The following is a 27,699-nucleotide window of genomic DNA, read 5'->3' on the forward strand; positions in this document are numbered from 1 at the left end:
AAACAAGCACTAACCTTGTTCATCCTAAATATAAGGTAATCAGGTTTCTATCAGCTCAGTAAACTCATATCTGCTCAGAGCCAGACTTAATAGACAACCTCTAGCTAGCAGGCTGACGTTACAGCGAGAGGTAGCCAGCCGCAGTGAAGGCAGCACCACTATCTTGTCTACCTTTGTTGTGACTTATGTGAATAGTGATAATGTCTCTGCCTATGTAGCCCCTACATCCCTATACATAGATAGTACGACAGTATGAAGACAGAAGCACATTCACTCGTATGAATACATCAGATTAGTCGAGGGCCCGTTCACTGGACCTTTTCACCGTCCCAGTCATTTCTGTGGGCGTCCACATTGCCAAACACATGTTTGAATGTGTAATTTATCTAATCGTATCTGACTAGCATCATGATGATCTGTCATGCACTCTATTCTTATCTAAGATCTGCTGTTCCTGTTTGTTTCCCGTCAGGTGTGTACTTCCCCTGGGGTTGCTATAGTAACATGCAGGAGAATTCACAACCTGCTGTTTGACAGACACGGTTCTTAACTCCCTTTTCTCCCTGATAGGTAAACAAACTTGGTGATATGTTATTATGTTGACTAAACCCGATGTGATATTGTTTCATTCCCTTCCTCTGCACCTTCTATAACTTATAAATACAAGATGTCAGTTATTGCCTCTGCTGCTTCTCCAGTCCCAGTCTGCTGCCTTGAAGAACTGGAGCTGTCACACTGTGAAACATTTCTATTGAGAGACAGTCTAATTTAAAATATATTCTTAGATAAAGGTGGTTCAAGACGTTTATATAACTCTTAAGTCAGCTGGCTTTGGTGGAAGATCTGTAAAAAGAAGCTTATTTTATGTGGTGTCTCATTTTATTGGCAGATCAAAGTGCTTTGATGTGCTTCATATTTGTCTGGCGCCCTGGTTTCACTTAACTGTCTGTATTTTTATTCCCCACCTGCGTCATCATCACCTCTAATCTTTCTTTTACACACATCATCATTTTGCTCGTCTGAGATAATGAATTCTTATTGGTCAGCAACCGAGGAAATATGCAAATACGCTCCACGCTGCATCCTCTGAAGTCAGAGGAGGGAAAGTAGCCCCGCAGCTGCCAAAGGTGACTGCTCGCTCTCCCTCGCTGCCTCCGTCAAGGATGTCGACTGGGTCGTTCAACACAGCTGTTAGCAGCGTTTGCCAGCAGAGAGAGCACACTTTGTGACAGAGTAAATTGAACGCTACAGCATGACCTTGAAACAGTGCAGATGATTTGACAGTTGAGAGGAAAAAAGCATTAAAGTGCTGAATATGATTACCTGTAGCCAAAGTGGGCTGACATTGATGTACTGCGTGTTTGCTAATGCGGTGATGCCTGGAAAGTGTCTCAGACCGAGGCTAGAGAAGTGTCCTCGTCTGCTCGTCCTGTCCTGTATGTATTTTGGAGGAAACCCTCTTTGAGAGCCACCGTGACCCTTGAACTTCCCCAGAAATAGATCCTCTCTGCGACATCCAGTCCTTGGCGAAATGTTTAGAAAGATTCCAGACCACTCACTGCTTTCATCAATCCTTTTTTGTTATGCTAAAGACGACTTAAACAAAATGGCTCAATCCCTTCCATCTGAGTTTACTGCCAAACACCAGAAAACGGCAGTTAAATCTCTTGCGTTTGGCTCTTATCTTGAGGGATTTGCCCGAAGAGCAAAAGGTTATTCTTTGAAGCTACTCTAAGGTCAAATATTTAGTTAATGCTGGACTTTAACCCACACATGGGGAGGGTGCATTTAATGTCAGTATGGTGGGCCTAATAGAAGAAGAAGAATTTGTAATCCCTAGAATTAGTTTGCATGGTTTCCCCTGTGCATGCATGAGTTCCCTCCAGGTACTCCAACTTCATCCCACAATCCAAAGACATGCTTGTTAGGTTCATTGGTGACTCTAAAATTGCCCGTAGGTGTGACTGTGTGTGAAAGGTTGTCTGTCTCCATGGATGTGTCCCAGTCCAGGGGCTGCATCCTTCCAAGGACGTATTTGAAGACTGACAGTGGCACGTCGGAGGATGTCCCATTTCGAAGGCTCCTTCAGATGCGGCCCACAAATACGTCCTCCTTTTCCGGGGCCACAAAGGATCCATTGGGTGCATCCTTTGTAGCCCAACATATCCCGGGATTCATTCATGTTAAAGTTTTTGGTTTTCATAGACAGCGTCCTTCGAAGGATGCAGCCCCCGAATTGGGACACAGCTTATGTGTCAGCCCCGTGATTGACTGGGGACCAGTCCATCAAGAACCCCGCCTCTCGCCCAGTGACAGGGCCTGGACAGGCTCCAGACCCCCCGCTACCCTGAACAGGATAAGCGGTGTAGATAATGGATGGAGATATGTTTTTGGCAAATCAGGGGGACAGTGATACTGGATCAGTGAGAGAGAGTAATATAGAGGATAGTTTTTAATACACTGCCAATGATATTGGCGATGACATCAGTAACTGTCCTCTCTCCCTCCAGGGAAGCATCCGTTTAACCACCAATTGAACTTTTAAACTCTTGTGACCTACAAGTGTCACAGAAAGACAACGCCGAGCAAAACGGGCTCATAAAAATATCTCCCATCAATTCACATAAATATTTTAGTTCCCACTGTGTGTGTAACGGTGGAGGCCTCGGTGGAAACACTCAGACTGAGGACTGCAGGACGTCTTTCATGTCAGGAGCATGGAAAATTCTGGTAACTTCAAAGGAGCTGTGGTGTCTGTGGGCAAGAGGATCGGGGTCACTAGAGTGATGCCGTGCTCCAGCATCTTTGTGTTGTCTGACCTTGTTTTATATTTGTGGTACTCTTCTTCTGCTCAATCAAAAGGCACTGTTGAAAGAAGGGGAACCAGTCGAACAAAGAGGGCAGCCCCACCCTTGTTTCTCTGCAAACATGACTGTGTTCATGGAAATGATGCCTTTAGATGATGTCAGATAGAATGAGCACACTGCTGCAGTAAATTACAGCCATGTGACATCACATATAACCTAAAGACATTCAATGAGTGAAGTAGCTTCCTACAGATGTTCGTTGAGTCTTGGAGCCGGTGATGATATCTCAGGAAGTAACTGAGAGTTTTTGACAGGCCCAGATCTCACAAGCTGCTCATTTGCCCACACAGCGTCTTGTTTGGCCGCTCGACTGTTTGTTTGCTCGGAAACACGGTGTGCAGTGAACACATCGTCGTTGCTTCTCTTCTTACAAATCTGAAATTCCTGCCTGCTAGCCTGCATGCCTCTCACATGAGATTAAGTTATTTACTAGCAAACAGGATCTGCTGGCTTAATCTAGACTGATCATTCATATACGAGCCCAATTCAGACGTCAAGAAATAATGGTAGCAGACATGTAGACTTAAAAGGGAAGCTTTGAGCTCTGTTTGAATCTAAAGCTTCACATTAGAGCAGGTGTGGGCATCCTGTCGCTGATGATTGATTGAATTAGGCCTACAACACATCAAGACGGCTTAACTGGGATTTCTGTCTTATCAGAACCCGTCCAGCCACTAACAGTTTTCAACAACTGTGCTTTCTGAAAGACAAGGGTATTTTTGTCCCCAGCGTTGGCTTAGATCGTTGTTTTTTGAGGCTGGAGGTGTAATGCTTAGTCAAATAGAAAGGAAATCATCAGACCTCACCAGGCTGCAGCGTCACATGTTATGAAAGCTAAATTAGAGGGTTGAAAATGCAAGATTTCTCTTTGGTTGCTCATCTGATCAGCATGCTTCAACATGTCATGCTCTCTGGATCACAACTTTTACAACACAGTATGCACACCATCCTATGCTCAAATGTGCATTTTCTGTTATGCATTTTCCTTATCTGGTCTGCATTTGTGTCACACGTGCATGCATATTCATGTGTCCCTGCTGGCTAGCATGTAGGCAAATCATATTTTCATATCCCCGTCTCTGCCGGCGTGTCAGGCATACAGCAATTTGACGTGTTCATGAGAGAGCATCAGTCCAGCACGTGGACACTTCCACTGAATCCCCGATGCAACAGATTTTCTGCCGCTCTGCTGCACGTGCTGCCGGGGGACTTAGTGTGGGACCCATATATGAAATAGGATTATCAGTAACCACACTCTCTGATTAAATCAACTGGATAGCCTACACACCCTATTACAGCTCACATACTATCAGCCTCTTACCCTGAGAACCTCAATACCATTTCCCTTCCCATTCAGCTCTAGTGTGCAGGATGTAGAATTCCAGAAATTGGTTTGTGTCTGATTGCAGTTCAAAGGACCTGTGAACCTTCGATTTCTGTGCGTGTTGGGAAGCATTAATATTTAGCCAGTTTAGGTACCATTCGCTATGGCTTTACGGTTTTATCCATTAAATCAATCTGACCTTTAACCTATCTACGCTGGGCTATTTTAAGACCTGCTCTCGTGTTATCGCTTTATGTCATGCTTCGGTGTCAGGATGATTGACGCACAGTGCAGTAGGCTATAGTATATAAGGGACGCAAGGGTGTGTGTGGATAAAATATAAAGAGGCTGTGTGAGTGCTTTCATGGCTTTGATGCAGTCGACAGACCTGCTTGTAGCAGATTTCTACAGCTAGCTATAGCTGATAAAATATGCTAACTAAATAAAACATCTAAGAACCATCTTAATCCTCTTAAATAAGGACTATGATTGTACAAATATGTTAATAAAATAAAAATAAATCTGCATTATGACCAGTTGATTATCCAAGTTTGAAAGTTTGAGACATGGTAAAGAAAAAACAGCAATGGTCCTCAGTTAAGTGTAAGCTAGCATGTACTAGTACATCAAATATAGAGCAGACAGAGCCTTTAGCTAATCGTATCCTTAATAGAAGCATCTTTTGACCCCCACAAAGTGCTTTGGTTGGTTTTTAAGTAACCTGTAATTACTTAGTTTAATATAGTTTGCCAGTCATATGCTGTTTGGGTTTGTCATGCTTGGTTACAACTGTAGCTAGCTGGTAGCCAGTTAGCCAAGCATGCTAACGTTTGCTAAACACCAATTGTTTAACTTTTATCCATTCCCTACACTTTACTTTGCTGTTGTGTTTGAAATGGAAAGGCTATAAAAAGACACCATTTGCCCCTTCAAATATTTTGAGTACCAGATATTATGGATTTTAAAGAAGTCTAAAGCTTGACAGATCTACTGTAGCCTAGCTTGTTATGTTTGCTTAGCTGGACAGTTGTGTTTCAGCACAGGGGTCGTTTAAGTGTCTGAACGGTTATGTTCTGTCCCTGTACTGAGTTTTCCAATTACAAAGCAATGATTGATGTTTAGCTGGAGTAAAGTGTAATTAATTAAAACCGCCCAATTAAAGTAATGACTCAGACATTACAATCATCAGCAGCATCATTAAATTCAGTATTTATGCTTTACAATTCTCCCCCGCCAGTGTAGCTGAAATCAGAGACATGCAGTAATATAAAAATAATTCTTGGTATTATTTTGAAATGATCGTATAAGAAACATTGGAAAGCAACTCCACTACAAGGTCAGTTTGGTTCGTGGCAGCTGCGGTGGTCCTATCAAAAAAATATGACAATGTGGCTCAAATTGAACCTTCTCAGCGCTCTCATTGCAATCACTCATCCCCACTGAGATGAGGATTTGGTGGGGAGTTTGCTAAAGTCCCGCCAAGGCCTGTTGAAACTTGAATCAAAACTATTAAGTAAATTGCCTGCATCTTGTTCCTAGGGCTGCTTTCTTCATCTTGGCACTGCATAGTATTTTCTCAGCGAGAAATGTTTGTCTATCGTTGGATGTCGAGCCCAGTTTAAACACTTCTTTTGTCTTCACTAAATTACAGATTTCAAGGCTTTACTGGGTTTTAAACCCTGTTTGCTGGATTGGCATGTTAAAGAAGATACATATAGACTCAATGAGTGACTAACAAGCAGACTGACTTTTGGTTTGGGGACTCCAAAAGAAGGCCATGTATGAACTGTGAACCCCAAAAACATGCTGTTTTGAGTTCACTCTACAGGAAGTCGTTAAATCACACTGAGGGGAAACAAGCTGGACCAGCCAGCGTGTAATATGTGGAATGCATCTGTGGTGGGCAGACCCTACTTAGACATGCATGGATTAACCCTCTCAAGACATTAGTACATGTATGAACACATGCATACATCTGTTAAACATATAGCAGCCTGTGTGTTATTGCACATACACTACACACATGTTGGTATGCAGGCAGCATATGGTCATAACCATTTAAACAGTGGTATTCTGCAGGGTGAAAGGGTCAATCAGCCAATGGATTCTCACACTGCAAAATCTGAAGGTCTTAGATGGGAACATGGTGTCTCTGAACTGACCCAAACTGTCTTAAAACAGTGAGGTTTTGGTCTGCACTAACAGAACTTTCAACTTCATGGTGGTTTTTTGATTGTTTTGAAGATTTCGTACACAATTTTGCAATTCTTTACACAGTAGAGTCGAAGGATTAGTAATCGTTCTGCATCCCCAGGCACTTTTCTGTCAAACATGGTTACTTCTCTGAGTAAGCCATAAAAACAACAAACTCTGCCATGAAATATCTACCTCACAGTTTACATCCTGTTCGAGTGACTCACGTCAAAACTTCGATATGCATCGAGACGAGCCAGTTCCACAAGACTGTCCGTCCATCACACACACATACAAACACAAACACACTACCACACACGTTTTTCTTTTGTTTATCTGTATAACAGGCAAGATCATAGTTGGTCAAAGAAATCCCCGCTGCTGACGTTGGTATGACTCACAGTGGTGTCCGTGTAGAAAGAGACATTTAGCCACAAATAGATGTTTGTCATCCACAAACAATGTGAGAAATATGAGCTTTCCCAGAGCCCTGCTTGCCTTATAGATGACCCAACTGGTTTGACCAACTGGCAGAGAAAAGGGCAGAAAAGAGCGAGAGACCTCTCATTTGTCTTCCTTTCTCTTTCTCTTGACATATATCGTACAGGTATTCTGTCCTGTTTTCACTGTTGCTTTCTCCTCCTCCTCTTTTCTCCATTCTCCATCCATTATTGGAAATGCGGATGTGGGATGGATATAAATCAATGTCAAGGCTGCAGCAGCAGGCTGGATTCAGTTTCAGTAGATTATCCGAGTCTGTTTTCTAAATGGGTAAAGGATGCAGGAATAAACATTTGGTATGGCTGCAAGGATGATAGATGGCTGACAGGATGGGGGAGGTTATTGGTGGACGGAGGTTTGATGGAGAGAAGGGGCATAGAAACAGTCGGATGGATTGATTGGTTGGACATATAGTAAGGACAGAGGATGGAAGACAGGGAGGGAAGACGGATGAACCATCTCCATTGATCGTATTCACACGGCGGCCATTTTCCTCTGATGTCACGCTCAGGGTGGGAACACAGCAGTCATTCAATGTGATGTGACGTATTACGAAGGAAATCTGACAAATGTTGTCGTTCCAAAGCTTCTCAAATGATAACCAACTAAAAAGACAATGACTTGTGAAACCAATCACGGTCAGCAAACTGCAACAGCTAACATTAGCATTCAGCCACTAACTAGATAATATTAGCTTTAGATAGAAAGTGGCTAAAAGCTTACGTGAAGCAGTGTTACGCGACTACATAACTGTTAGTAATGTACTTCCTAGCTAACGTAAGGTAGGTCAGGCTAGGAAGTGGTTGAACGCTAGCATTAGCTATTATCTAACAGTAGCTAAAGGGCTACAATAGATCTTGTTTTACCTAGTCCCTTCAGATTTTCTGTACTTTTATCGAACACAACAGTACGACATTTTAACAGAATTTTAGCTTCCCACTTTGAGCGTGACATCACAGGAAAATGGCCACTTCTGAATATAGTGAACTGCTGCCCTGGTAACCTGCCTGCTATTTCAGACATAGATACACTGAATGCTTCATGAGGTACAACATGGGATGGACACACGTCTTGGCATCAAAGCATGAATGAAACACACATCGGTGGTAACTGTCTCGGCTAATTACCACAAAAACAAAGAGCTGGAGTCCGGCAGAGGAAGTGGACAGCTGTCTTATCAGATGGAGGGCGCAGGTCGGACACGGCTTCCCTGAGGTGACAAATGAAATAGTAATGTAGTTCACTCTGGCTCATTGCCACCTCATGCAAACTAGGAGGAGAGATGTGTGTGTTTGAGTGTTTGTGTGTTGACTCTCACTCTCTCACATCTGGGATCCAGTTTAGCAGCTGGTTCAGATTTGGCTCCACTTTCTCTGCCTTTGTTTTAGTTCTGCTATCTCTAGTTTTCTGTCCTAAATTAACCTTTAATTTCTATAAATAATATCATTTTCAGCTTGTTGATTCTGCATCCGGCTGCTCTTGTGTCTTTAACTCGTCCAGTCTCTCGTTCTCCTCCTCCTCCCACGTTCCTGTCGCCCCAGGTGGTATGTGACGCTGTGTGGAGGAAGCTTAACAGGACTGCGTCAAGATCTTGGACCACTCACTTTAAGTTCCGGTTTCCTTAGTAAACGACACCATTTATCCATTTGTTTCGGTGTTTATGACTCCTTCTTCGTTTATAATCTCATCTGCAGCATGTTGAGACGTTTATCAAAGATTGTTCCCGAGCAGGTTGTTGACACAGCCTCACTGTCACCTGGCAGCCGACCAGCCGTGATCCTCGCTGAATCCAAACACCACAACCACGAGTGTGATTGACAGGCCAATCTTCTACAGACACACGAGGAGAGACAGGAACACTGATTGCTCTCTTAAAAACCTGATGGATCCCCTTTTCACATTCTCGGCTCTTCCATTATTCAGCCTGCATCCTGGCCTCAGATCTCTGTGGAATTCCTCGTAACCAAATGAAAACATTCCCATCTGCCGTGTCAGCAGTCCCGCACTTTCTTGGATCCATCATTCCCGCCCCCACAAATTCACACACACATGCACTCGTTCACACGGGGAGTGCTTCCTTTAGCATTTGTTGGATGGATTGCCCCATTGCATACAAGTGGAAAAATCAGAACAGCTGAAGCAAAGTCACCGGTCGATAATGGACGATATTTCTCGAAGCAGGAAGGAAGGATGAACATGCTTGATATACCATTGCTTTGGTATGTGGGTGTAGAATAATGGTGGGAATAAGAGTGTGTGTGTGGGTGCATATGTCAATGTAGAGTAGACAGATGTAGATGGCTGAACAGGGAGTTTCTGTAAGAGAGATTAAGGCTCGACTGTGTATGAAGCAACAGTTTCATGGTGACTGCAACTTGTGGTTTACCATTGACGATAGAGCAATAAAACAGAGCCGGACATGGGCAGTTAAAGCTCACACATTTCACACATTTTCCCCCCTATACTTGTGAAACTTTTTGCTTGCATTATACATATTTTAATTAAATTATTTTTCGGAGCCTCGCCTTCCTCCTGAAACGAACAAGCCGTTTTGCCATTCAAAGGTCAGACCTTAGCCACGATTGGCTAACAGTGTTTGGAGTGACCGTGTAGCTCTCCGCGGCTGCACTGCAATGTCACTCCAAAGTTGTAGAAAACATGGCTCTAGGATTGGTTATCCTCATATGTACGAGCCAGAATCACCAGGAGGTATCGGAACGGTAAGTTGAAATCTTGAACGACAAGCTTGTGCAAGAAGGCAGCTGGAGGTGAATGACGGTGAATGACGATTGGTCGATTTCAGCGAAAGCAAGGTTCTACGTAGAAACCTGCAGCTGTTCTGAACGGCCCATTTCAGAGGGCATCTCACTGTGTGTAAACTACAGGAAAAGATCAGGCATTTGTATATACCGTATTAACATGATTTGAAAAAGCTGCCGAAAAAATTGTCGAAGATTAGCCAACAACAGGTTAAGAAAAAGTAAATCGTCTGGCATTTGACTTGTTTTTGTGTGCAGGTTTAAATACATGTCATGCTTCTTTTGGCTAACACGTTAGCTTCCTAACAATTTCCAAGAAGGGAACTGATATGTCGCTGTCAAATCAAAGGAATGTTCCTGGAAAGGATTATGTAATTCGGTTCTGATAACAGAGAAAGTAGAGAGTAATTCATTCCAAATATGTCTGAGTTTAAAGCAGGTCCACTGAGCTATGAGCTTTCCAATCAAGATATTAGCAGTTATTACAAAGGAATACCCCTAAAGATGAGCCACTGCTTGTAAACTCAATGACACTAAGTAAACTTACCAGAGGATATTGTCCTTGTGTACCGCTTCTGTAGGGCTGTTGGCTACTGTACCAAGAAAACCATTCACAATATGTCACTGATCTCAAACCACTCATTCAGATTCATTATTTTATTTAGTCAATCCGACACTTTTTATTTTAGCTGAGACATGGCACATAGCTTTTAAGTGAAATGGCAAACATGTTCCAGAGTCGGCTCTCTGTCCTGCATGCTTTGTTTCTCTAGCTGTCTCACTGTGCTTAAGACCACCCCTTGTGTTAATGTAAACCTGTCTCCTCTGTCTTTCTCAGCCATTCAACCTCTTTTCTTGCATCATACCAACACTACACTACTATGTAGTCATCAGTTAATACGTGATCATAATACATGTTGAAACACGTGTATACTCAATAGCCATCAAATGAATGGAACTGAAATCTTAACTGTAAACTGGTGTCAATGCGTCCTCAATCAAACATTCAGTGATACAGGCTGTACCTCTGAACCACCGACAGACACTGGATATTCTCAATGTGAGGAGCTAGTGGAAGCTTGCAGTATCACCATAGAGTTCATTACACGTATAAATGTTATCCCAAACTAAACTGGTCTTGTCTGTGTGCTCGTTGTCCGGTGATTCCCAGTTTGTCTACGTGGCCTCTTCAGCAGATTCCATCTCCTTTCTTACATCGCACACACACTCACACACACACTCACACACACACACACACACACACACACTCGCGGATAGGGAACTGTCTGTCAGTGAGTGAATGATTTATTATAAAGCCATTCATTGAAAATATTCAGGATTTTAGGATTACAATTAATGTTTTTTTTTGCGTACAAAATCAGGAATCACGAATGATTATATGTAATCTGAGCTTTTCTTTTCTAAACCCAAACATCTGGTTATAGGTACATAGAGATGGTGCCTATCCCAGCATGCACTGGGTGAAAGACACCGTGAAAAGACTGGCAGACACATTCACACTTGCAGGACCTTTGAGCTGTGGGAGAAAAGTGTGAACTCTTGACAAGCTGCTGTCCTGCAATGAATTCACCTATATTTCTGTTGACCTCTTCTGCTTCACCCACATGTACATGAAACAGCCCGTGGTGTTTTTCTTATTGAGTCACCATACGACACACATGCATAAGTAACCGGGTCTCTGTAGAGAGGCTTTATCACCAAACGCACAGTGTATCAGTGTACTACAGCAGAACCCTGAAACCAAAACCAGACCTCGGGTTACTCTCAATATCTGTTCCAACTGCGTGCGTGAGATGTTCCTGATGAGATGATAACTTAATACCGTCCAGACAGCCAGAATGAGCCTCTTCCTGAGTGCTTGGCTCTGATGGACCGCTGTTAGAGGGATAAAAGTGTAAAATCGCTGGTTGTTTCCTCTTCGGCGGATCTGACTGGGGTGTCAGCGGGAGGCTTATTCTCTCACTCTGCCAAAGATAACAGGAGGCTGTTGTGCAGAGCTCACTTCTTTCTTCTGGTACACAGCTGGTTCAAAGCAGCATCTTTTCTGTCTCCTATACAAACATTCAAACACGGAGCCAAAAATAGAAACCGTGTACTGTATATATTTAGTTCTGCTACTGTAGGTTAGTGTGGGAAGAGGGATGTCATGAAATATTAAAACATACTGTCAAAGTAGTTCAGCTGTTTCTATACTGAGCCCTGACCTATTCAGTGTGACAAACATAAACATCTAGGTTGGGGGATTTCCTGGATGAAATTGTTGCACAGACGAGAAAAACTCTGGATCAGAACTATAGAAATGTAAATATTTCCTATCGCATGACAAGTGGCTTTAAGACAATAGTAGGCATTATATATATATTTTTTGGCTCTTTGCCTTTAATGGACGGGACAGGTGAAGATAGACAGGAAACCTTGGGAGGAGAGAGTGGGGGACGACATGCACCAAATGTTCGGCAGACCGGGAGACAAACCTGCTATCAGTACGACGAGGACTGTAGCCTCTGTATATGGGGCGCCTGCTCTACCACCTGAGCTAAACCAGCGCCCAGTAGCCATTATATATTAAAAGAACATTGTCATTATTATGACATCATCAAAGCATTGAGCATTATCTCAACATCCTGTACTTATAATCTCATAGTTAAAGGGGTGGGGGGGTTATTATGTTTATTCATATATATGTTTATTTGCTTCATTTGTCACTCTGTGATACCTGTGAAGTAGCTTAGCTTAAATGACAAAACTCATTGTAAGAACATTTTTCTCACACAGGTGCTCTGTGGAGGCCCTCATACAGTCTCTGAAACAACTCAATCAGCTCTGTCCCTTTAAGAAACCCGGCCCCTACAAGCCCACTTTCTTCTGGTTTTCCAGCTCTCCAAAGCCTGCTGAGGCTGCACTTTGTGACATCACAAAGTGCAGCGTGTAGAAGAAACTGTGTGAAACCTGGCGTTCACAGCAGCCTGCAGACTGAGCTGGGAAGCCTGGGGATTACTCCAACAGACTTTTACCCTACAGATTTGAAACGTCACACACATTTAGTATGGATATCCAACATTGTAACATTACCCCCTCTTTAAAGCTCCTGTGAGGAACTTTCGGTTTGTGTTGATTTTGGCACCCCCTGTGGACAAAGCCGTACCTCTTATTTCTTTGCTTATTTGGTCTTGTACATGCTTGTATCATTCACTTTAAATATCAAGGCAGCGTGCAGTTAACCACTTCCTCTGACACCTACCCCCCGCCAGCAGTTTCAGGCCTTTAAAATAACTATGTTGTCGCTGATGGTCTGGTTTGCTTTTGTAGCTCGTTACTAATTGCAATTAATTTCAGTCTGTTTCATAACCATCGAAAAACTCCTCACAGTAGCTTTAAAGCACAAGTGTTTTAGTGTTTCATTTGAAAAAAATCCCCAAAACTAGACATATGTTGAGTGTTTTAGCTCTCAACTTGTAAAACATTTGACTGTTCTGGCGTGTGTCACATCTTGCTGTTTGTTTCCAATATTCTCTGCATTTCTCACCATCTGCAGTCAAATACTGTATAACCCAAACTGGCATAAACACAAACAGGGACATTCTTTATATGAAACACAATAAACTAGAATTATGTCTGGTTTCAATAATGTATTGAGATGATATACAGTTAGATTGAGTTATTTCCCAGGCCTAGCTTTTTAAACAACTTCTCAATAGCATTAAAGTAAAGCAGACCTCTATCTGAGCATATCGGACGTCCTGCAGTCACCATGTGGGATCTGATTTCTGACTTTGACTGCCAGCCAGGTGCATTTGTTATGTATATGCATGTGCTTGATTTCAACATATTACAACAGCACATAATCAGTCCATATAAATGTTTGCATTGGCTTATATATCCATAATGTGTGTGTGAGTGTTTGGGTAAGTGTGTCGGCTGAAACAAAAGGCCGGCCTTATCTGTGCCAGACATTCTTGAAGAAAGAAGTCATGCTCTGTCCTGCAGTTAATAGGAACAGTGTCTCCTTGTGCTTAGTTAAGCCCGAGGAATTCAGCCTCAGCTTACCTGTAAACCTGGCTGTTAATATCTGTGTTACGTTATTATGTCGACATTTTAAAAACCGGTCGGAAACACTAGTGGTGCTGACTCATTTGATTTTGACAGGACTGTAAAGTAGAGTCATTCCTTCCTGTATATTCGCCAACGCAAGTTTTAACAGGAGCTCTGCAGAGGTGGCTCTAATCCAAATTCTTGTTTATTTTCATCAGAACTTGTGAAGTTTGTATCTGACTACTGTTGTTTTCAGTGAAGACTACCTCATGCTAGCATCTCACATGCACTATATCCTCTAATGCTTGTTGTGATGGAGGGAAAGGGCTGAAATATCCTAAAGGACTACGTGCACTTTCATTCTGATTTTAGCTTCTCTCTCTGGTTTCAGCTGCGGGCGTGTGGGGGATGTGATACATAGCTGGGTTAGTCATTGGCATCACAGCATCATAATATCTCTTTAGTTCTAGCAATGTAGAATCATCCCACAGTGGTGATAACATGAAGTGTGTGTTACACCATAAAACTTTTGGATGATATGAGCAGCAGGAAGCTAATAATGAAAGTGATAATCGTCCTTTTTCTGCAGCATTTGTTTGTGTGTGTTCCTGTGTGAGTAAGCTGACAAAAATAGGAGAATTGATGCCTCCGATGTGAAGAGGCAGCTGGATATAAATTCAAAAGACACACTGACTTCAATTCATGGCTCAGCTTTTACACAGATACTGATCCTGTTTAGAGCCGCTGAACCGTTCTTCTTCTGTGTTAACAATAGCCAATAGTGGGCGACTGCATCCGCTAGATATAGCCTCTTGTGTCTGTCTACTTGTAGGCCTATTTGTCACACATTGCCTACATTCATTGCCTCCCAGACTAATACACAGATGTGATGTCAAAATTAAGCTGTAGCCTCAACAAAAGAAGATGCCCAAGTCAATGATCGCCATGTTAACACAGCGCCATTTTCCTCCAAGTTCATGCTCTAATGCTGTTTGGTTTTCAGATCATATAATCATAGCATTTGTCATATTTCTATAATTTCTCTTCTTCCTGATTGATCATCAACTGAAAGGAACAATGGAAAGTCAAAAAAACAAAGAGACGCCATATCTTGAGGCAAAACAACTTGTTTCATAACTCATTAGCTTACGTCAGACAACTGCTAATGTTAGCATTCAACCATGTCCATGCTAACGTTACAGTTAGATACAGGGGTGGAAATGGCCAGTTTACTGGGGGAAGCATACTTGGTGATGGTGGTCTGGTTAATACTGTTGCATTAACTAGAATAGATGGGTAAAAGTTTCAGTCAGTCCTGGTTAGTTTTTCCACAGCTACCGGCATAGGCTACTTGTAGTCGCACAATGACAAGGCTGATAATGTTTTCACGCCTTCCCATTGGCTACGTGGGCTGTCGCAACACAAATGTGTTGCATTCAGGCAAAACCAATTGTGTCCAAAAAATGAATACGCTTTAGGAACAGTGTAAAACAGCTATATGCGATTTCCCCATATTAAAAGGAACATTGAACAGATTTTTGAAATCCCGAATTTTACAGCATTCCTGTGCGTTCCCCTCGTATTTCCACCAGTTGTTTGATAGTATTACAAAATAGCATTGGAAAAGAGTAATAGCTAAGATAAATGTTAGCTAGCTAATAGAACTGTTAGATATGTTACTGGTCTAGCTGTTAGCTAACAGTATTGTTAGATATGTTACTGGTCTAGCTGTTAGCTAGCAGTACTGTTAGCTAACGTTAAAACGATTTGTAAACCAGGACTGCAGTGTAACATTTAACCGCATTTACGCTTCCCATCCTCAGCATAAAGTCAGAGTAACATGGCCGCTGAGTAATTATAGTGAATGACTTGTTTCCTTTCACTCTTTTGCCTCCAGTATCTGTCTAGTCTTGTATTATCTTCCATTTCTACGCTCCACCACTCCTCCGTCGTCCTTCACTGTTGGTTTGCTGGATGCAGGACGTAAAGAGGACAGAAGCAAAAGAGTCCTGGGAACAAAATGCTTATGTACCACAGGGGGTCTTCTTCCTCCCCTGTGCTTCTCATGCCGGCTGCGTGTGTGTGCGTGTCGGCTGCTGCTTATATCCCACTGAGGGGTCAGCGAGGGTTAAAGAGGTTGGAGTTTGGGATGAGCTTGCAGTCCCACTTTCATGCTGTCCTTTTTGGCTTCCTGCTGCTTTCAGTCTGAGGGTTGAGCTTTGCTGTGTCCTTTAAATTCCTCTCAATTATGAACGTTTTTTGGTTTGGTTGCGCCTAATGGTGCTTTAAAATAGACACAGGGGTTGTTGCTGTCTTAATAAGTTCACTTTCATTTTCTTGATCAGGGTTGTAAATTCACCATCTGTCTGTCTTTCAACTATTTCTTTAACCCCCTAATTTAAGACTGAATTTCCCAGAGGGAGTCATCCCAAAGGGATCAATAAAGTTGAGTCTAAGTCTAAGTCTAAGAAGGTGAGGCCCGTCATGCACACTATGTGGGTAGTGAGTTTTTGAATGTACATTCCTCAGAGTGTGAGTGTGAGCAGGAACAAACATGCCCACAACTTTAAAGGGTTCAACACCAAAACCTCCAACTCCACCCAGGCCACCACTCTCTTCCCCTGGGAGCATAGACTGTATACAGCAAGTGGACACAGCCCCTGTGGCGTCACCCATTGATTTGTGAACCCCCTTTTAAAGGCACGAGTTAGGCACTTGGTTGTATTTGAAGCGGAAGCAAATATATTTTTGGACGATAAATGGTATACGCTTCGTCACGTCTCCTGATTGATAGGTCCCCGGGGAAGTGTCTTTGGTGCCGTGGAAACAGAAAAGACTCCAACTCCTTCATATTCAAATTTAACAGGGACTTTTGTCATTGTTATCATCATCATTTTTCACACACCTTTAGAATAAGCATGACATCACCGGTGTGAAGGTTTCTGTCTGCGTGTATAAACTTGATTTGAGATAAGTGTTATCGCGGGTTTGTCAAACCCTCTGTTTCTTTCGCTCACACAGGTTTTAGACTTTCTGGCGACAGAGCAGCCACGGTCACTTGATGATGATGTAACTCGCAATGCATTTCTCTAAGTCAGCAGAGTGGCTTCCTGTGGAAAACAGTCGCTGCGTTTTCCCTGTTTTACTCCCAGCCCCTCTCTCTTGGCAGGAGAGGGGAGAAAAAGTCCTACTTTCCGAGAGAAAGCAGTTCCACCTGGCTCGGTTTGCGGTTACAATACATGAGAGAGACATAATTCTGTCTGCTTCGCACTCTGAAGCTTCCAGCACACTTCCTGTTGGCCTGCAGCTGGAATGTACTCTGGAATGATATGATGACGTTTCCACATCACAGACCGCTCTACTAGAAATATTTATGGATGCGTCGTGTTTATAGAAAGTGGTGCAGAAGAGGGCTGCAGATGAGTAATGATAACAAAGAAACTTTATGTTTGGACTAATGTTCTGCTTTAGTGAAGCCAGCAGGCAGGTGGTCTGACAGCCGCGGGGAAGCAGAGAAACTATCTTCTTTGTAGTAGCGTGTTTGTGGAGATGCTTTGTTGGTTATAGCTACTGCACAGACAAATGTGCAGACACAGTAAACTGTAAGATTTGAACTTAACTACGTATCTTGGACGAATGCCCCTGCCTGTCTATTTAAATAGACAGTTAAGTAATACATTCCCCTCTGTCAAGGATCACATCTGTTTGTTTAATATAACACTACATCCGGCAGCTTGTTAGTCTAGCTTATTTTAAAGACCAGGAACAAGCTCACTAATTAGGACATTATATTTTGTTTGTTTAGTCTCTACACATGCCCAAAGTAGAAGGGCGACACTTTGTAGGGGAGTTGTTATGTGTGCGACTGTTGCTTTGTGGGTTTCATCACTTCCTGAAGTCTCCCCTGGTCTCCTGGATAATTAGTGAGCTTTAGAGGTGCCGGTAGGTGGATTTTGTGACCCTTGGGCAAAGCCAGGCTAGCTGTTTCTCACATTTCAAGGCTTTATGCTATGTTAAGCTAAAATAAGCTAACTGCCCTCTTGTTGTAGACGTATATTTAACGGTATGAGAGTGGTGGCCTATCAATCTTTTTGTCAAACTCTAGGCAAGAAAGCTGGGAGGTGCTGGGAGGTGGATTACTTTTGGGCAACCCACCTTTCAAGGCTTTATGCTAAGCTAAGCTAAGCTAACTGCCCTCTGGTTGTAGACGTATATTTAGCTGACAGATGTGAGTGGTATCAATTTTGTCGTCAAACTCTAAGCAGGAAAGCTGGGAGGTGGATTGCCTTTTCGGCCATGCCATGCTAGCTGGTTCTCCCCTTTCAAGGCTTTATGCTAAGCTAAGCTAACTGCCCTCTGGTTGTAGATGTATATTTAGCGTACAGATATGAGAGTGGTATCAATCTTTTTGTCAAACTCTAGGCAAGAAAGCTGGGAGGTGCTGGGAGGTGGATAACCTTTGGGCAAAGCCGTTCTAGCTGTTTCTCCCATTTCTAGGCTTTATGCTAAGCTAAGCTAACTGCCCTCCTAATGTACACGAATATTTAGCATACAGATATAAGAGTGGTATCAATCTTTTCGTCAAACTCTGGGCAAGAAAGCAAAGGATGTTATTTACCACAATGTTAAACTATTACTTTTAAGTATCATTTAAAGGAGTAGTTCCGAAAATGTACCGAGAAACCTTCCGACTGAGACTCGAGGACACAAGTATTGGTTGTCCTTTTCCTTAGCATCATGTTTGGTCTCTTTGTCTGATCAGCCGTTGGCGCAGTCAAATGTTTTTTCAGGGAATGAGTGTGATGTTTGTTGTGTGTAAGGAGGGGGGTTTAACGGGGAAGCAGTGAAGGCGTCTTTGTTAGCCTCACATAAGATACCAGTGTTTGGCTTGCCTTGTTGTTGGTGTGAAAAGGCAGCCTGTTTGGGCAAGTGTGTGTTTTTTGTAAGGAGATCATTTACTGAGGGATCTTTTTTAATAGAGTTTGCCACGTGCATGTTTAAATAGTGGCACAGAGACGCTAATCAAGTTGCCTTTAGCTTAAAATACATCTGGACAGCTTTAAGTGCCATGAAAACTGAGCTTAGAATAGTGTAGTGTAGTCGTAAACTATATACATAATATACATATGTATATAACCTCACCTAATTATTGTGATTCTTTTTGTTTGTGCTTTTGTGTGCATGTAGACAGACAATCCCTCTCAAACACACACACAAACACACACACATACACATGCCTGTTTCATGCCAGCAGCTAATGAAGGAGGGTTGCAGACAGACAGCAGGCAGACAGAGAGACTGTCAGATGGACAGAAGGAGGCGTGCACACAGGAAACAAAGAAAGATGGTGGAATAGATGATTTATGGGGGAGAAGGCTTGCACGGAAAACATTTTAAGGAAAGCCTGAAGATGATTTGAGAATATGATGGCGCGAACTCTTATTGAGAGACCTTTGACAGTGCAGAAGATCAATATAAACGTGACATACGGTACATTGTTTGCTTAGATTTGGATCTGCATGCGTGTGGTATGGGATGTTAGAACAAAGAAATGAGGGATTGGCTGCTGTTACTGTCCCCACCCTGAAACCACCTGCGCCTGCTCGCTGTCAGACAAAGCAAAATGAGCCGTCCTAACGAGACGTTTAATCTGCGGCTTTATTTTGAAATCTCCTCAGGAAACACAGAGAGACGGTTCTACATTTTCCATATAGTTTCCAATAGTCACCTATTGAAAACTGTTAAAAACTATTAAAAATAAGGGGAATAACACAAAAAAATCGATATTAATCAGTAAAATTAGAAAGATGTTAAACCAACTTGTTTTGTTTTTGCAGCGAGCAGGACTGACCGCAGAGACTTTGTCTCTTGCTTGGAGGGATCAGAACTCAAGGGCACTTTGCCCGTGGCAGCAGGCTCTGCAGATGTACAACAAGCTACAAACAGCCACACACCTCTGTAACACGCTGGCCTGTCTGTGACTAAGATTGTATCAGCAGGTTGTTGTCTGATTTTGAGCTGAAAGCACATGAATAGGAAAATGAGTATTTTGTCAAAGGAGGGAGCAGGTCCGACAGAGAGAGAGATGTTCAGGGACCGACACATCACACAAAGAGGAAATTGGTCAGTAAAAAAAGCGTGAGTAATGCTGATGCCTGTTGCCATGGTGATTGGGGTCAATGAATGGTTGCCATGGAGCTCGCTACTTGGAATTCTGGGAAGGGGATATTTTGATGTGAGTGTTTGTCTGTGCGTGTGTCGTCTGAAGATGTGATGATGAAAGAGTGTCTACATTATAAATGAGACTGTACAGTTTGGATCTGTGTGTGTGTGTGTGTGTGTGTGTGTGTGTGTGTGTACACACATACAGTACAGGCTGCTTATTAAGAAGAAGACTTATTCCCTCTCCTCCTTTTGACAATACATCCTGCAATAATCCTTATTTAATATCATATTAAATAATATTTCATATTACCGAAAGTTTAAAGTTTTAAATTTGCGTCAAATAAGCCTGAAATCGTACGATATTTAGATGTGTTGGATGGAAACCTTTAGACCTTCCAGAAACTTCTTTTCAAACATCTTATCAGCCACTATTGGCTTAGAATTTTGCAACAAGAGTTAATTATATGTGCGTTTCATGATACTACATTTCATGGTGTGAGTGATGTGCACATTTTGAGAGTTATAACTGGAAATAAATAGGATGATCAAATTATTTGTGCAAAGCCTTTTTTATACTTTTTTATCTGTGATCTGGAGAAATTTGTTCACAGTCCAAAGACATGCTCGTTAGCTTCATTGGTGACTCGTAGGTGTGAGCCTGAAACTTTGTCTGTTTTTTGTGTCAGCCCTGTGATTGACTGCCGACCAGTCCAGTTGCACCCCGCCTCTCGCCCAATGACAGCTGGGATAGGCTCCAGCCCCCCTTGCGATGATGATATTGTTATTACATTTCTGGACACTCCAAATCACAAAAACATTTAATGCTTATTACTGATACAAAACTCTCCCCTGTAAGACGGGAGACACATTTGCATAATTCTTTGCATAAGTCACGCTGCACTACATGTCTGACTATACTCAGTGATGGCGTGACTTACAGAGTCCAATAAGCCTATGTGGACTGGGGGCCATTAAGGATGCATGCATGCATAGAGACACCCGTAAGCTGTTGTTATTACAGTAAAATGCATGATGATCCTTTAAAGTAACTTTATTCATGCTTTTCCGCTCACTGCCGTTCATCTTCCTGGAAGCATGTCAGTGTTGTTTCAGATAAATCATCCAGCTGTCAGTTTGGCATATTGTACCTGTGTGTTTGAATGGATCTAAATTTAGCAGATTGAGTGTTTTACACATAATGTAGTTTTGGCTTTTGTCCCAGCACAGTTTTCTGATGAACCCATGTATTTAGTAGGTTTCTGGGTCAGTGTGTGTGCGTGTGTGGCCTGTCACATCCCGCATGTGATTCATTTGTTTGTTTCTGTCTGTCTCTTTGTGAGCACGCTCTGTCTGTCACATCCACATCTGGATCATTTGCAGACTTTTGATTATTTGTCTGTGACTGTGTGTGTTCGCGCGTGTGTAACTGCACACGAGACAACGGATTTGCTTTCTTTCCACTTGATGTCGGTATAAAATGAGGTCATTGCTCTGCACAGCCTGTCGTGCTGAGTCAGCTCACGAAAATAATGTAAAATAAGATAAAAATGCTGCATTTTTGGTGATTTAAAGCAGGTGTTTTCCACTTATAGCTTCTCCGCTGTGGCTCAAGCCTCCTTCCTAAACAGGTTGAGTTTCATGTTAGTTTTACTCGAGGCCCGTAATGTCTAACAGACATGTATCACGTCGTTTCCAGTGAGGATCTTTGCTAATGTCTCCCTGCATGTGAGTATTTAAGCCGCTGGGTCCAGGCTCGTCTGGTATCAGAGGACTTGTTGTCCCCTCGGCTGCTGTCCCTCTGGTCCTTGACGTGACGCTGATGTGGATGAGATGCCGTGTGACACATTGAGTCTGGAGGACATGGTGAGGGGGCTCGGGTCTTTGTGCTGTGTGTGTGTGTGCGCACTTCCCTCTCGTGTGAAGAGATGCGGGAGGAAAGCCACGCTAACTTCATGCTAGGGTAGACACACAGCGTGGGAGACGAGAATAGACTCCAGTATGGAGGGATGTTGGGGCTGATGGGAGTGCACGTGGAGTTTGTGCACGTGAGGCTCCCCTCCCCCGCCTCTGTCGTGATGTCAGACCTCGTACAGTATGCCACCACTGGCATGGAGTATGAGCCCATCCCCCCCTCCGGACTGGGAAACATCATCAGTGTCGTCATGGGTGGAGCGGCTTTAGGGTGTTCCTCCAGAGTTTAGACACACTCTGAAAACACACACACACACACACACACACACACACACATCTTCATGCAGCTCAGCGTCTTGCAGCATCACCCATAATTTAATAATCCTGTAACTCTGTGATGCACTCTGGAGGGAACACATTAAACGCTGATATGCTGCACTCTGTAGAGGGTATTGAAAGGGACAAATAAGGACAAACACACACTGGCACGCTCTTAAACGCACACACATGCCTCTTGGGTGCCATTTTTTTTAGTTTTTAACCTTGCAAGATTGATTGATTTTCAAAGCTCTGCACGCACAAACATGCATGCAAAAAAATAGTCCTCCAACATGTGCCGGAAAGCACCAAATTCCATCCCTTTTTTCAGGACCCTGCTCTGAACTTGCACTCTTGCATGTGCTGCACGAGACCCGACACGCCCGTAATGAGCTTATCCTCCACGCTGAACAGCTGTTTGACATTCAGCGTGTTTGCTTCAGAGTGACTTAATGGAGAACATGACGCTGCTGGGAGTGAACCTCGCACGTGTAATGTTGTATTTTTAATTGACACGCAGTAAAAGAGCAGAAACTCTACCTCAGTGTGATGGATTGCACTTTGCGTGCAACAACAACACTTCTAAGTGCATCAAATGACTCCGACAGCTTCATGAAAAGTCTGCGCTCCCGTCTCCTCCTCTCCAAGACAATATAAATCAGCTTTCCTCTGCGCAGACCACACACGCGCTGCCTGCTCAGTCAGTGTCATGTTGTGGTGGAGAGGAGTGCGGTCTGTGTAAACAGTGCGTGTTCTGGATGAGAGAAGAAGAAGACAAGACGGACGTAGCTGAACATCTCCCAGCTTTGTAAAAAAGCTCAGGAGCAGAAAGGAATTCTGGGAATGTTGTTCTCCGGAGCAGGTGCTAAAGCTGCGGCCCAGACATCTCAGCTGCCCCCTCCTCACTGAGCGCGTCAAGCAGAAACAGACCGAGTCATGACCTTTTCAGAATAAAATGTTTAGATGCTCGTCAGCTCAGCTGGAGGCGAGGGTGGGGTTGAGATTGTATGATGAGGTCATCATCACCTCCCAGGGTTTTTGGGGTTATGGTCAACATTTTCCAACACATGCAGGGTGTGACGCTGATCCTTGGCTACATCATCAGCAATGAGCTCCAGCTGAGTGCAGCTTCTGTTGCCCACATACAATGAGTAGCCATAACTACTAACCCGTGTTAGTACGGACATGTTTCTGCGTGTGTGTGTGTGTGTGTTTGTGTGTGTGTGCTTTCAAGCTAATGGAAGAAGACCCTGAGGGCAGGGGCGGTGAAGGCGCCTGCCCACCCAAACCACTTGCACACACGCCCTGCTGAGGACCCTCAAGTCCCATTATGTTCATATTAAGTGCACGTTTAAATAGCATGAAGTTACACCTAAATCTACTTTTATGCACTTTTGACATTGTTGTTTATTAAATTCACAGTTGCAGGTAGACAACATAAAACCTTTTGCATCTAACAGCTCTCCTTATGGATACTTAAGCAGCAGTCTGTGTCTCTGCATGATGTCATCCATTGATTTTGCAGCTCGGGCCGAGCTCACTAATCTTCCAGAGAGATGCGTTTGTCGATGCAGTCATCAGACTGTGATGTCCGCTGACTGATCGCTGTTTGATTTTCAGAGGGGGTTAAATACAAATACTGTAAATGCTTAAATGTACAGTACATTACACTTTACATGGCCGTCAGTTTGCACCTTAAAGATATAACCTTGAAGATTTTCATTTAAATAAATGTCTGTTAAGTCCGCTGAATGAGGGAACACAAGTGGCGCCCAGTTAGTGACGCGTTTTCCATCACCCAGCAGTGGTTGGTCTGCCAGAGAGGGTAGGCGGAGCTAAGCGGCTGCTCTCCCGGTCTCTGCAAGTGTTGCGAGTAAACAGTAATCTACTATGGCTGAACAAACAAAGAAAAGATCGATGACTACAGATACAACTTCAGAAATAAGTGAAAATCCAAAGAAAAGAAACATATTTGACGCTCAGATGAAGGCAAACAGTCTGAAAAGGAAAGCGACCGTCAGCGAGGAAAATCAAGAGTTACAACCGGAGCCAACCGTGGACGTCACACATGCAACACTGTCTGGATATCTGGGAAGTGTGCTCCCGCAATTAGTTTATCGCCATAGGTGCCGCCAAAGAGAACGAACCTGAGATCTTCGAGATTATAACTTTAAGTGTCTCACTCCCTTTTGCGTGCTTTGCATTTTATTTCTGCTGTTCTTCAAAGTTAAACGTTTTAAATTCTTTCATTGTTTGTTACTGTGTCATTGTGATATTGTGGTTCACCACTAATCCAAGAATCTAGTCCAAACAACAGCTCGAATCTTGTTGTGACTCTGATTTAAGAGCTTTTAAGCCAAATGTCTGGTTCCTTCCCTCGTAAACGGCAGTCTTCCTGGTTTTTACAGCCTCCGGACGAGATCTGATTAACTGTGGTTTTGTGTTTCTCTCTGCAGGGCTGGCATCGATGATGTGGAGACTGACGTGGTGGAGATTGAGGCGAAGCTGGACAAGGTATGAATCATGCTAAAACATTTCATTCTGTGTTTCTTCCAGCACGTTTCTGGTAAAGAATCACTCACAGACAAACATTGCGCTGTTAGAACACTAAAAGCTGTCTGGAATTGATTCACATTATCTGAGTGTAAAGAAAAAGAAAATAGGCTGATGTTGTCTAAACACTTCTTTAGACACAGCCTTTGTTTATCTCCTTCTGCCTGTCTGTCTCGCTCTCTCTCCTTAAATGTCAGGGCTATTTAAACCAGGAAACACTGCAGACAGGAATTATTATATTTAATGGGTTCATGCACTGCTAGATAACATACACACACGCACACACACACACACGCACACAAGCACACACTTAGCAAACACTGACTATTGTCACAGAGGCAGTTTTATATTCTGCAGCATGAAGCCTCACACAGAGCCGCTCTCTGTCAGTCGAGCATGTGATGTCTTTGTTTGACCTGCTTAAGCAGAGAAAAAGCTACATGCAAAACAACAACAACTTATCATTGATCATTACTGTGTGTAAGATAAGCAATCTGGGGTTCATTTTACACCAACAACTGTGGAAACACCATCATTTTTTGAAGGGTTTTGTTACTCTGAAACATCCATCCATCCACTGTCAGCTTATTGTGTTCAGGGGGTCATTGGACGAGAGGCGGGGTACACCCTGGACTGATCGGCAGTCAATCATAGAGAGACAGACAACCTTTCACACTGCCAGGAAATTTAGAGTCACCAATGAGCCAAACGAGCATGTCTTCGGACTGTAGGAGGAAGCTGGAGTAACCTGAGGGAGCCCACGCATGCACGGGGAGAACATGCAGAAAGGCCCACCGGGGTTCAAACCGTGAACCTTCTAGCTGTGAGGCGACACCCGATGTTTTTTTAAAACTGACCACAATATTCAAAAACAGCAGAATCGTATCTATTGAAACATGTATTCCATGTTAATAGTCTTCTAACCTTTCATAGCTACACATCCAATAAACATCCTAACTAAAAATAATACAGTTTGATTAAAGGCACTGTAGCCAATAGGAATGAATTTCCTTCTTGCATCTTTGTCCATTGTTCCCATTTCGAGAGAGCGCTGCAGGCTAACTGCCTCCAGGGAGAGTATGAGGTGAGATAATGCCTCTGTAGATAAAGTGATAGACTTGTGTGTCAGACGGCTTTTAGAGGATGAGATAGTGTTAAATTAAATTACACGATGACCGCACCTTCTTTCTTCTTCTCTCTCCCCCTGATTCAGTTTATTCTGTAGTTCTTTTTTACATCAATAAGATGTTCAGATTGAGGTCAGTTACAAGCGTACAGGCCATCTTGTGCAGGATTTAAAACACAATCATGTCCGTTGTATGTGGTTATTAAGATGACTGTTTCTAAGTTTATCAGACTTTGTTACAATCACATCTCTCAAATTACGCACATACCACATAAAACACACACACGCACACACACACAGATTGCTCCTGCCCCCAACAGGTCAGGACCCTCCGTTGAACTTTGAGCTCCATTTGAACAGCGCTGACAGATGACCGGGGGTTGGGGAGGGAGAGGTTTCCATCAGGGTGATTTGTTCTGTTCGGCAGGGGTCCTCGCGGTGCGTTGTTAGAACGCTCTGAAGCTGCCTGAGGACATTTAGCAGCTATGACGGCGAGAGGAGAACATTAATGAGATGAATGACAGCTGAACCTGCCTGCACAGCGTCGTTTCTACAGTACAGACATTTGTTTTATTTGCCAAATATTAAGAGCACCCATCCTACACTTCATTACCCAGCAGCACCTCTTTATTAAACTGTAACTGATTCGGTCTGTTAGCACAGCGAGGTCCTTCATGTGGTACCAGATGTGGCATTTTGACTCCGAGCGGACCCCCGCCGTTCTTCCAGCCCATTTATCAACAAACCCTGACACATATACTGTGCCTCTAATAGCCGTGCTCAGGCCCCGGGGGCTCGGTACAGCACTCGATGAGATCAGATTTCCCATATCAGCCAATTTGTTGACAGATATGTTGTCGGACCGGCCTGGGAGGAGCAGCAGCAGCGCAGGAATCATGCTGCCGTGTGTTTTGTGCGGATTGGTAACAGTGTCCGTCATGTGTACATGTATGATGCACATCAGAATAACTTGACATCTACACAAACTCACTTTTCACCATGCTGAGTTAAAAGTCTTACTCTCAGCCACCCAGAAAACCGCACTCACACGGCGACAACCTTGGGAACTTCTGCACCAAATGTGATAATTAAAGGTTTACTGCACTCTCTCTCTCTCTTCTGCACAACCCCTCACCAACACACACACGCACATGTTGTGGTTCAGTAGTACACACAGCTGCATCAGTGCGTTGGTAATGACAGTGTACCGCTCTGTAGCTGATCATATAACCCGTAAAGTTGGAAAGTATAGCGGCTGCCAGTTCATGTGGTGTTTAAAGGAGTACATACCATCGCTGTGAACTGTCTGCACCTGGTAATATGTATGTTTACAATTAGGCTTTTACTCTGACATCACACCCTGCTTGCTACATTACCTATTATATACAGTATGTCGCCTATATATCACTTCTATATTCTTAATATATACACTCTACAGCAGTGGCTCCCTCTTTAAAACAACACTTTAGCTTTAGTGCAGTGTGTCTGCAGGGATTCAAACACCTCAGCTGTTCGATGAATCCCCTTTAAAAATGTGTCCAAACATTCATGGTCCTCAGAGGAGGCCGCTTTGCCTCAAATTGTGGTTTTAATTAAAATGGGATGAAAGAGGATGCAGCTTTATGACTTTGGGGATCCTGACCTTTAATCTCGTGCCGCCATGAGGTTTGTGGTGAAAGGTCAACATTGAAATGGGATTTGATGCAGACATTTACATTCCCCTCATGATAATGAATTCTTGTTACTTTGTAAATGCACTGTAATTATAAAGCGCTTTTACACTACATGTCACATTCACCCATTTACGCACTGATGGCAAAGGCCTAAGTGCCAATCTCCAATCAGGATCTATGCATATTCATACTGCACACCTGCAGAGCAATTTGGGATTCAGTGTCTTGCCCACACACTTCGACATGTGACTGTAGC

The 27,699-nt window shown here is 43.2% G+C and overlaps 1 protein-coding gene across 1 annotated transcript in view; it reads left to right on the forward strand.

Annotated features, from left to right (window-relative positions):
• The window catches only part of LOC138605464 (arf-GAP with coiled-coil, ANK repeat and PH domain-containing protein 3-like), a 53,199-nt gene that overhangs the window by 2,934 nt on the left and 22,566 nt on the right, over positions 1 to 27,699 (forward strand). The window contains exon 2 of the mRNA XM_069677736.1: positions 24,548 to 24,605. Coding sequence (XP_069533837.1) covers positions 24,548 to 24,605 — 58 coding nt within the window. The remainder of the gene's footprint in view (positions 1 to 24,547; positions 24,606 to 27,699) is intronic.

This window comes from Semicossyphus pulcher, unplaced genomic scaffold (genome assembly GCF_022749685.1).
Source record: "Semicossyphus pulcher isolate SPU_LCO1_2020_fin unplaced genomic scaffold, fSemPul1.0.p SCAF_3, whole genome shotgun sequence".
Classification (NCBI taxonomy): domain Eukaryota; kingdom Metazoa; phylum Chordata; class Actinopteri; order Labriformes; family Labridae; genus Semicossyphus; species Semicossyphus pulcher.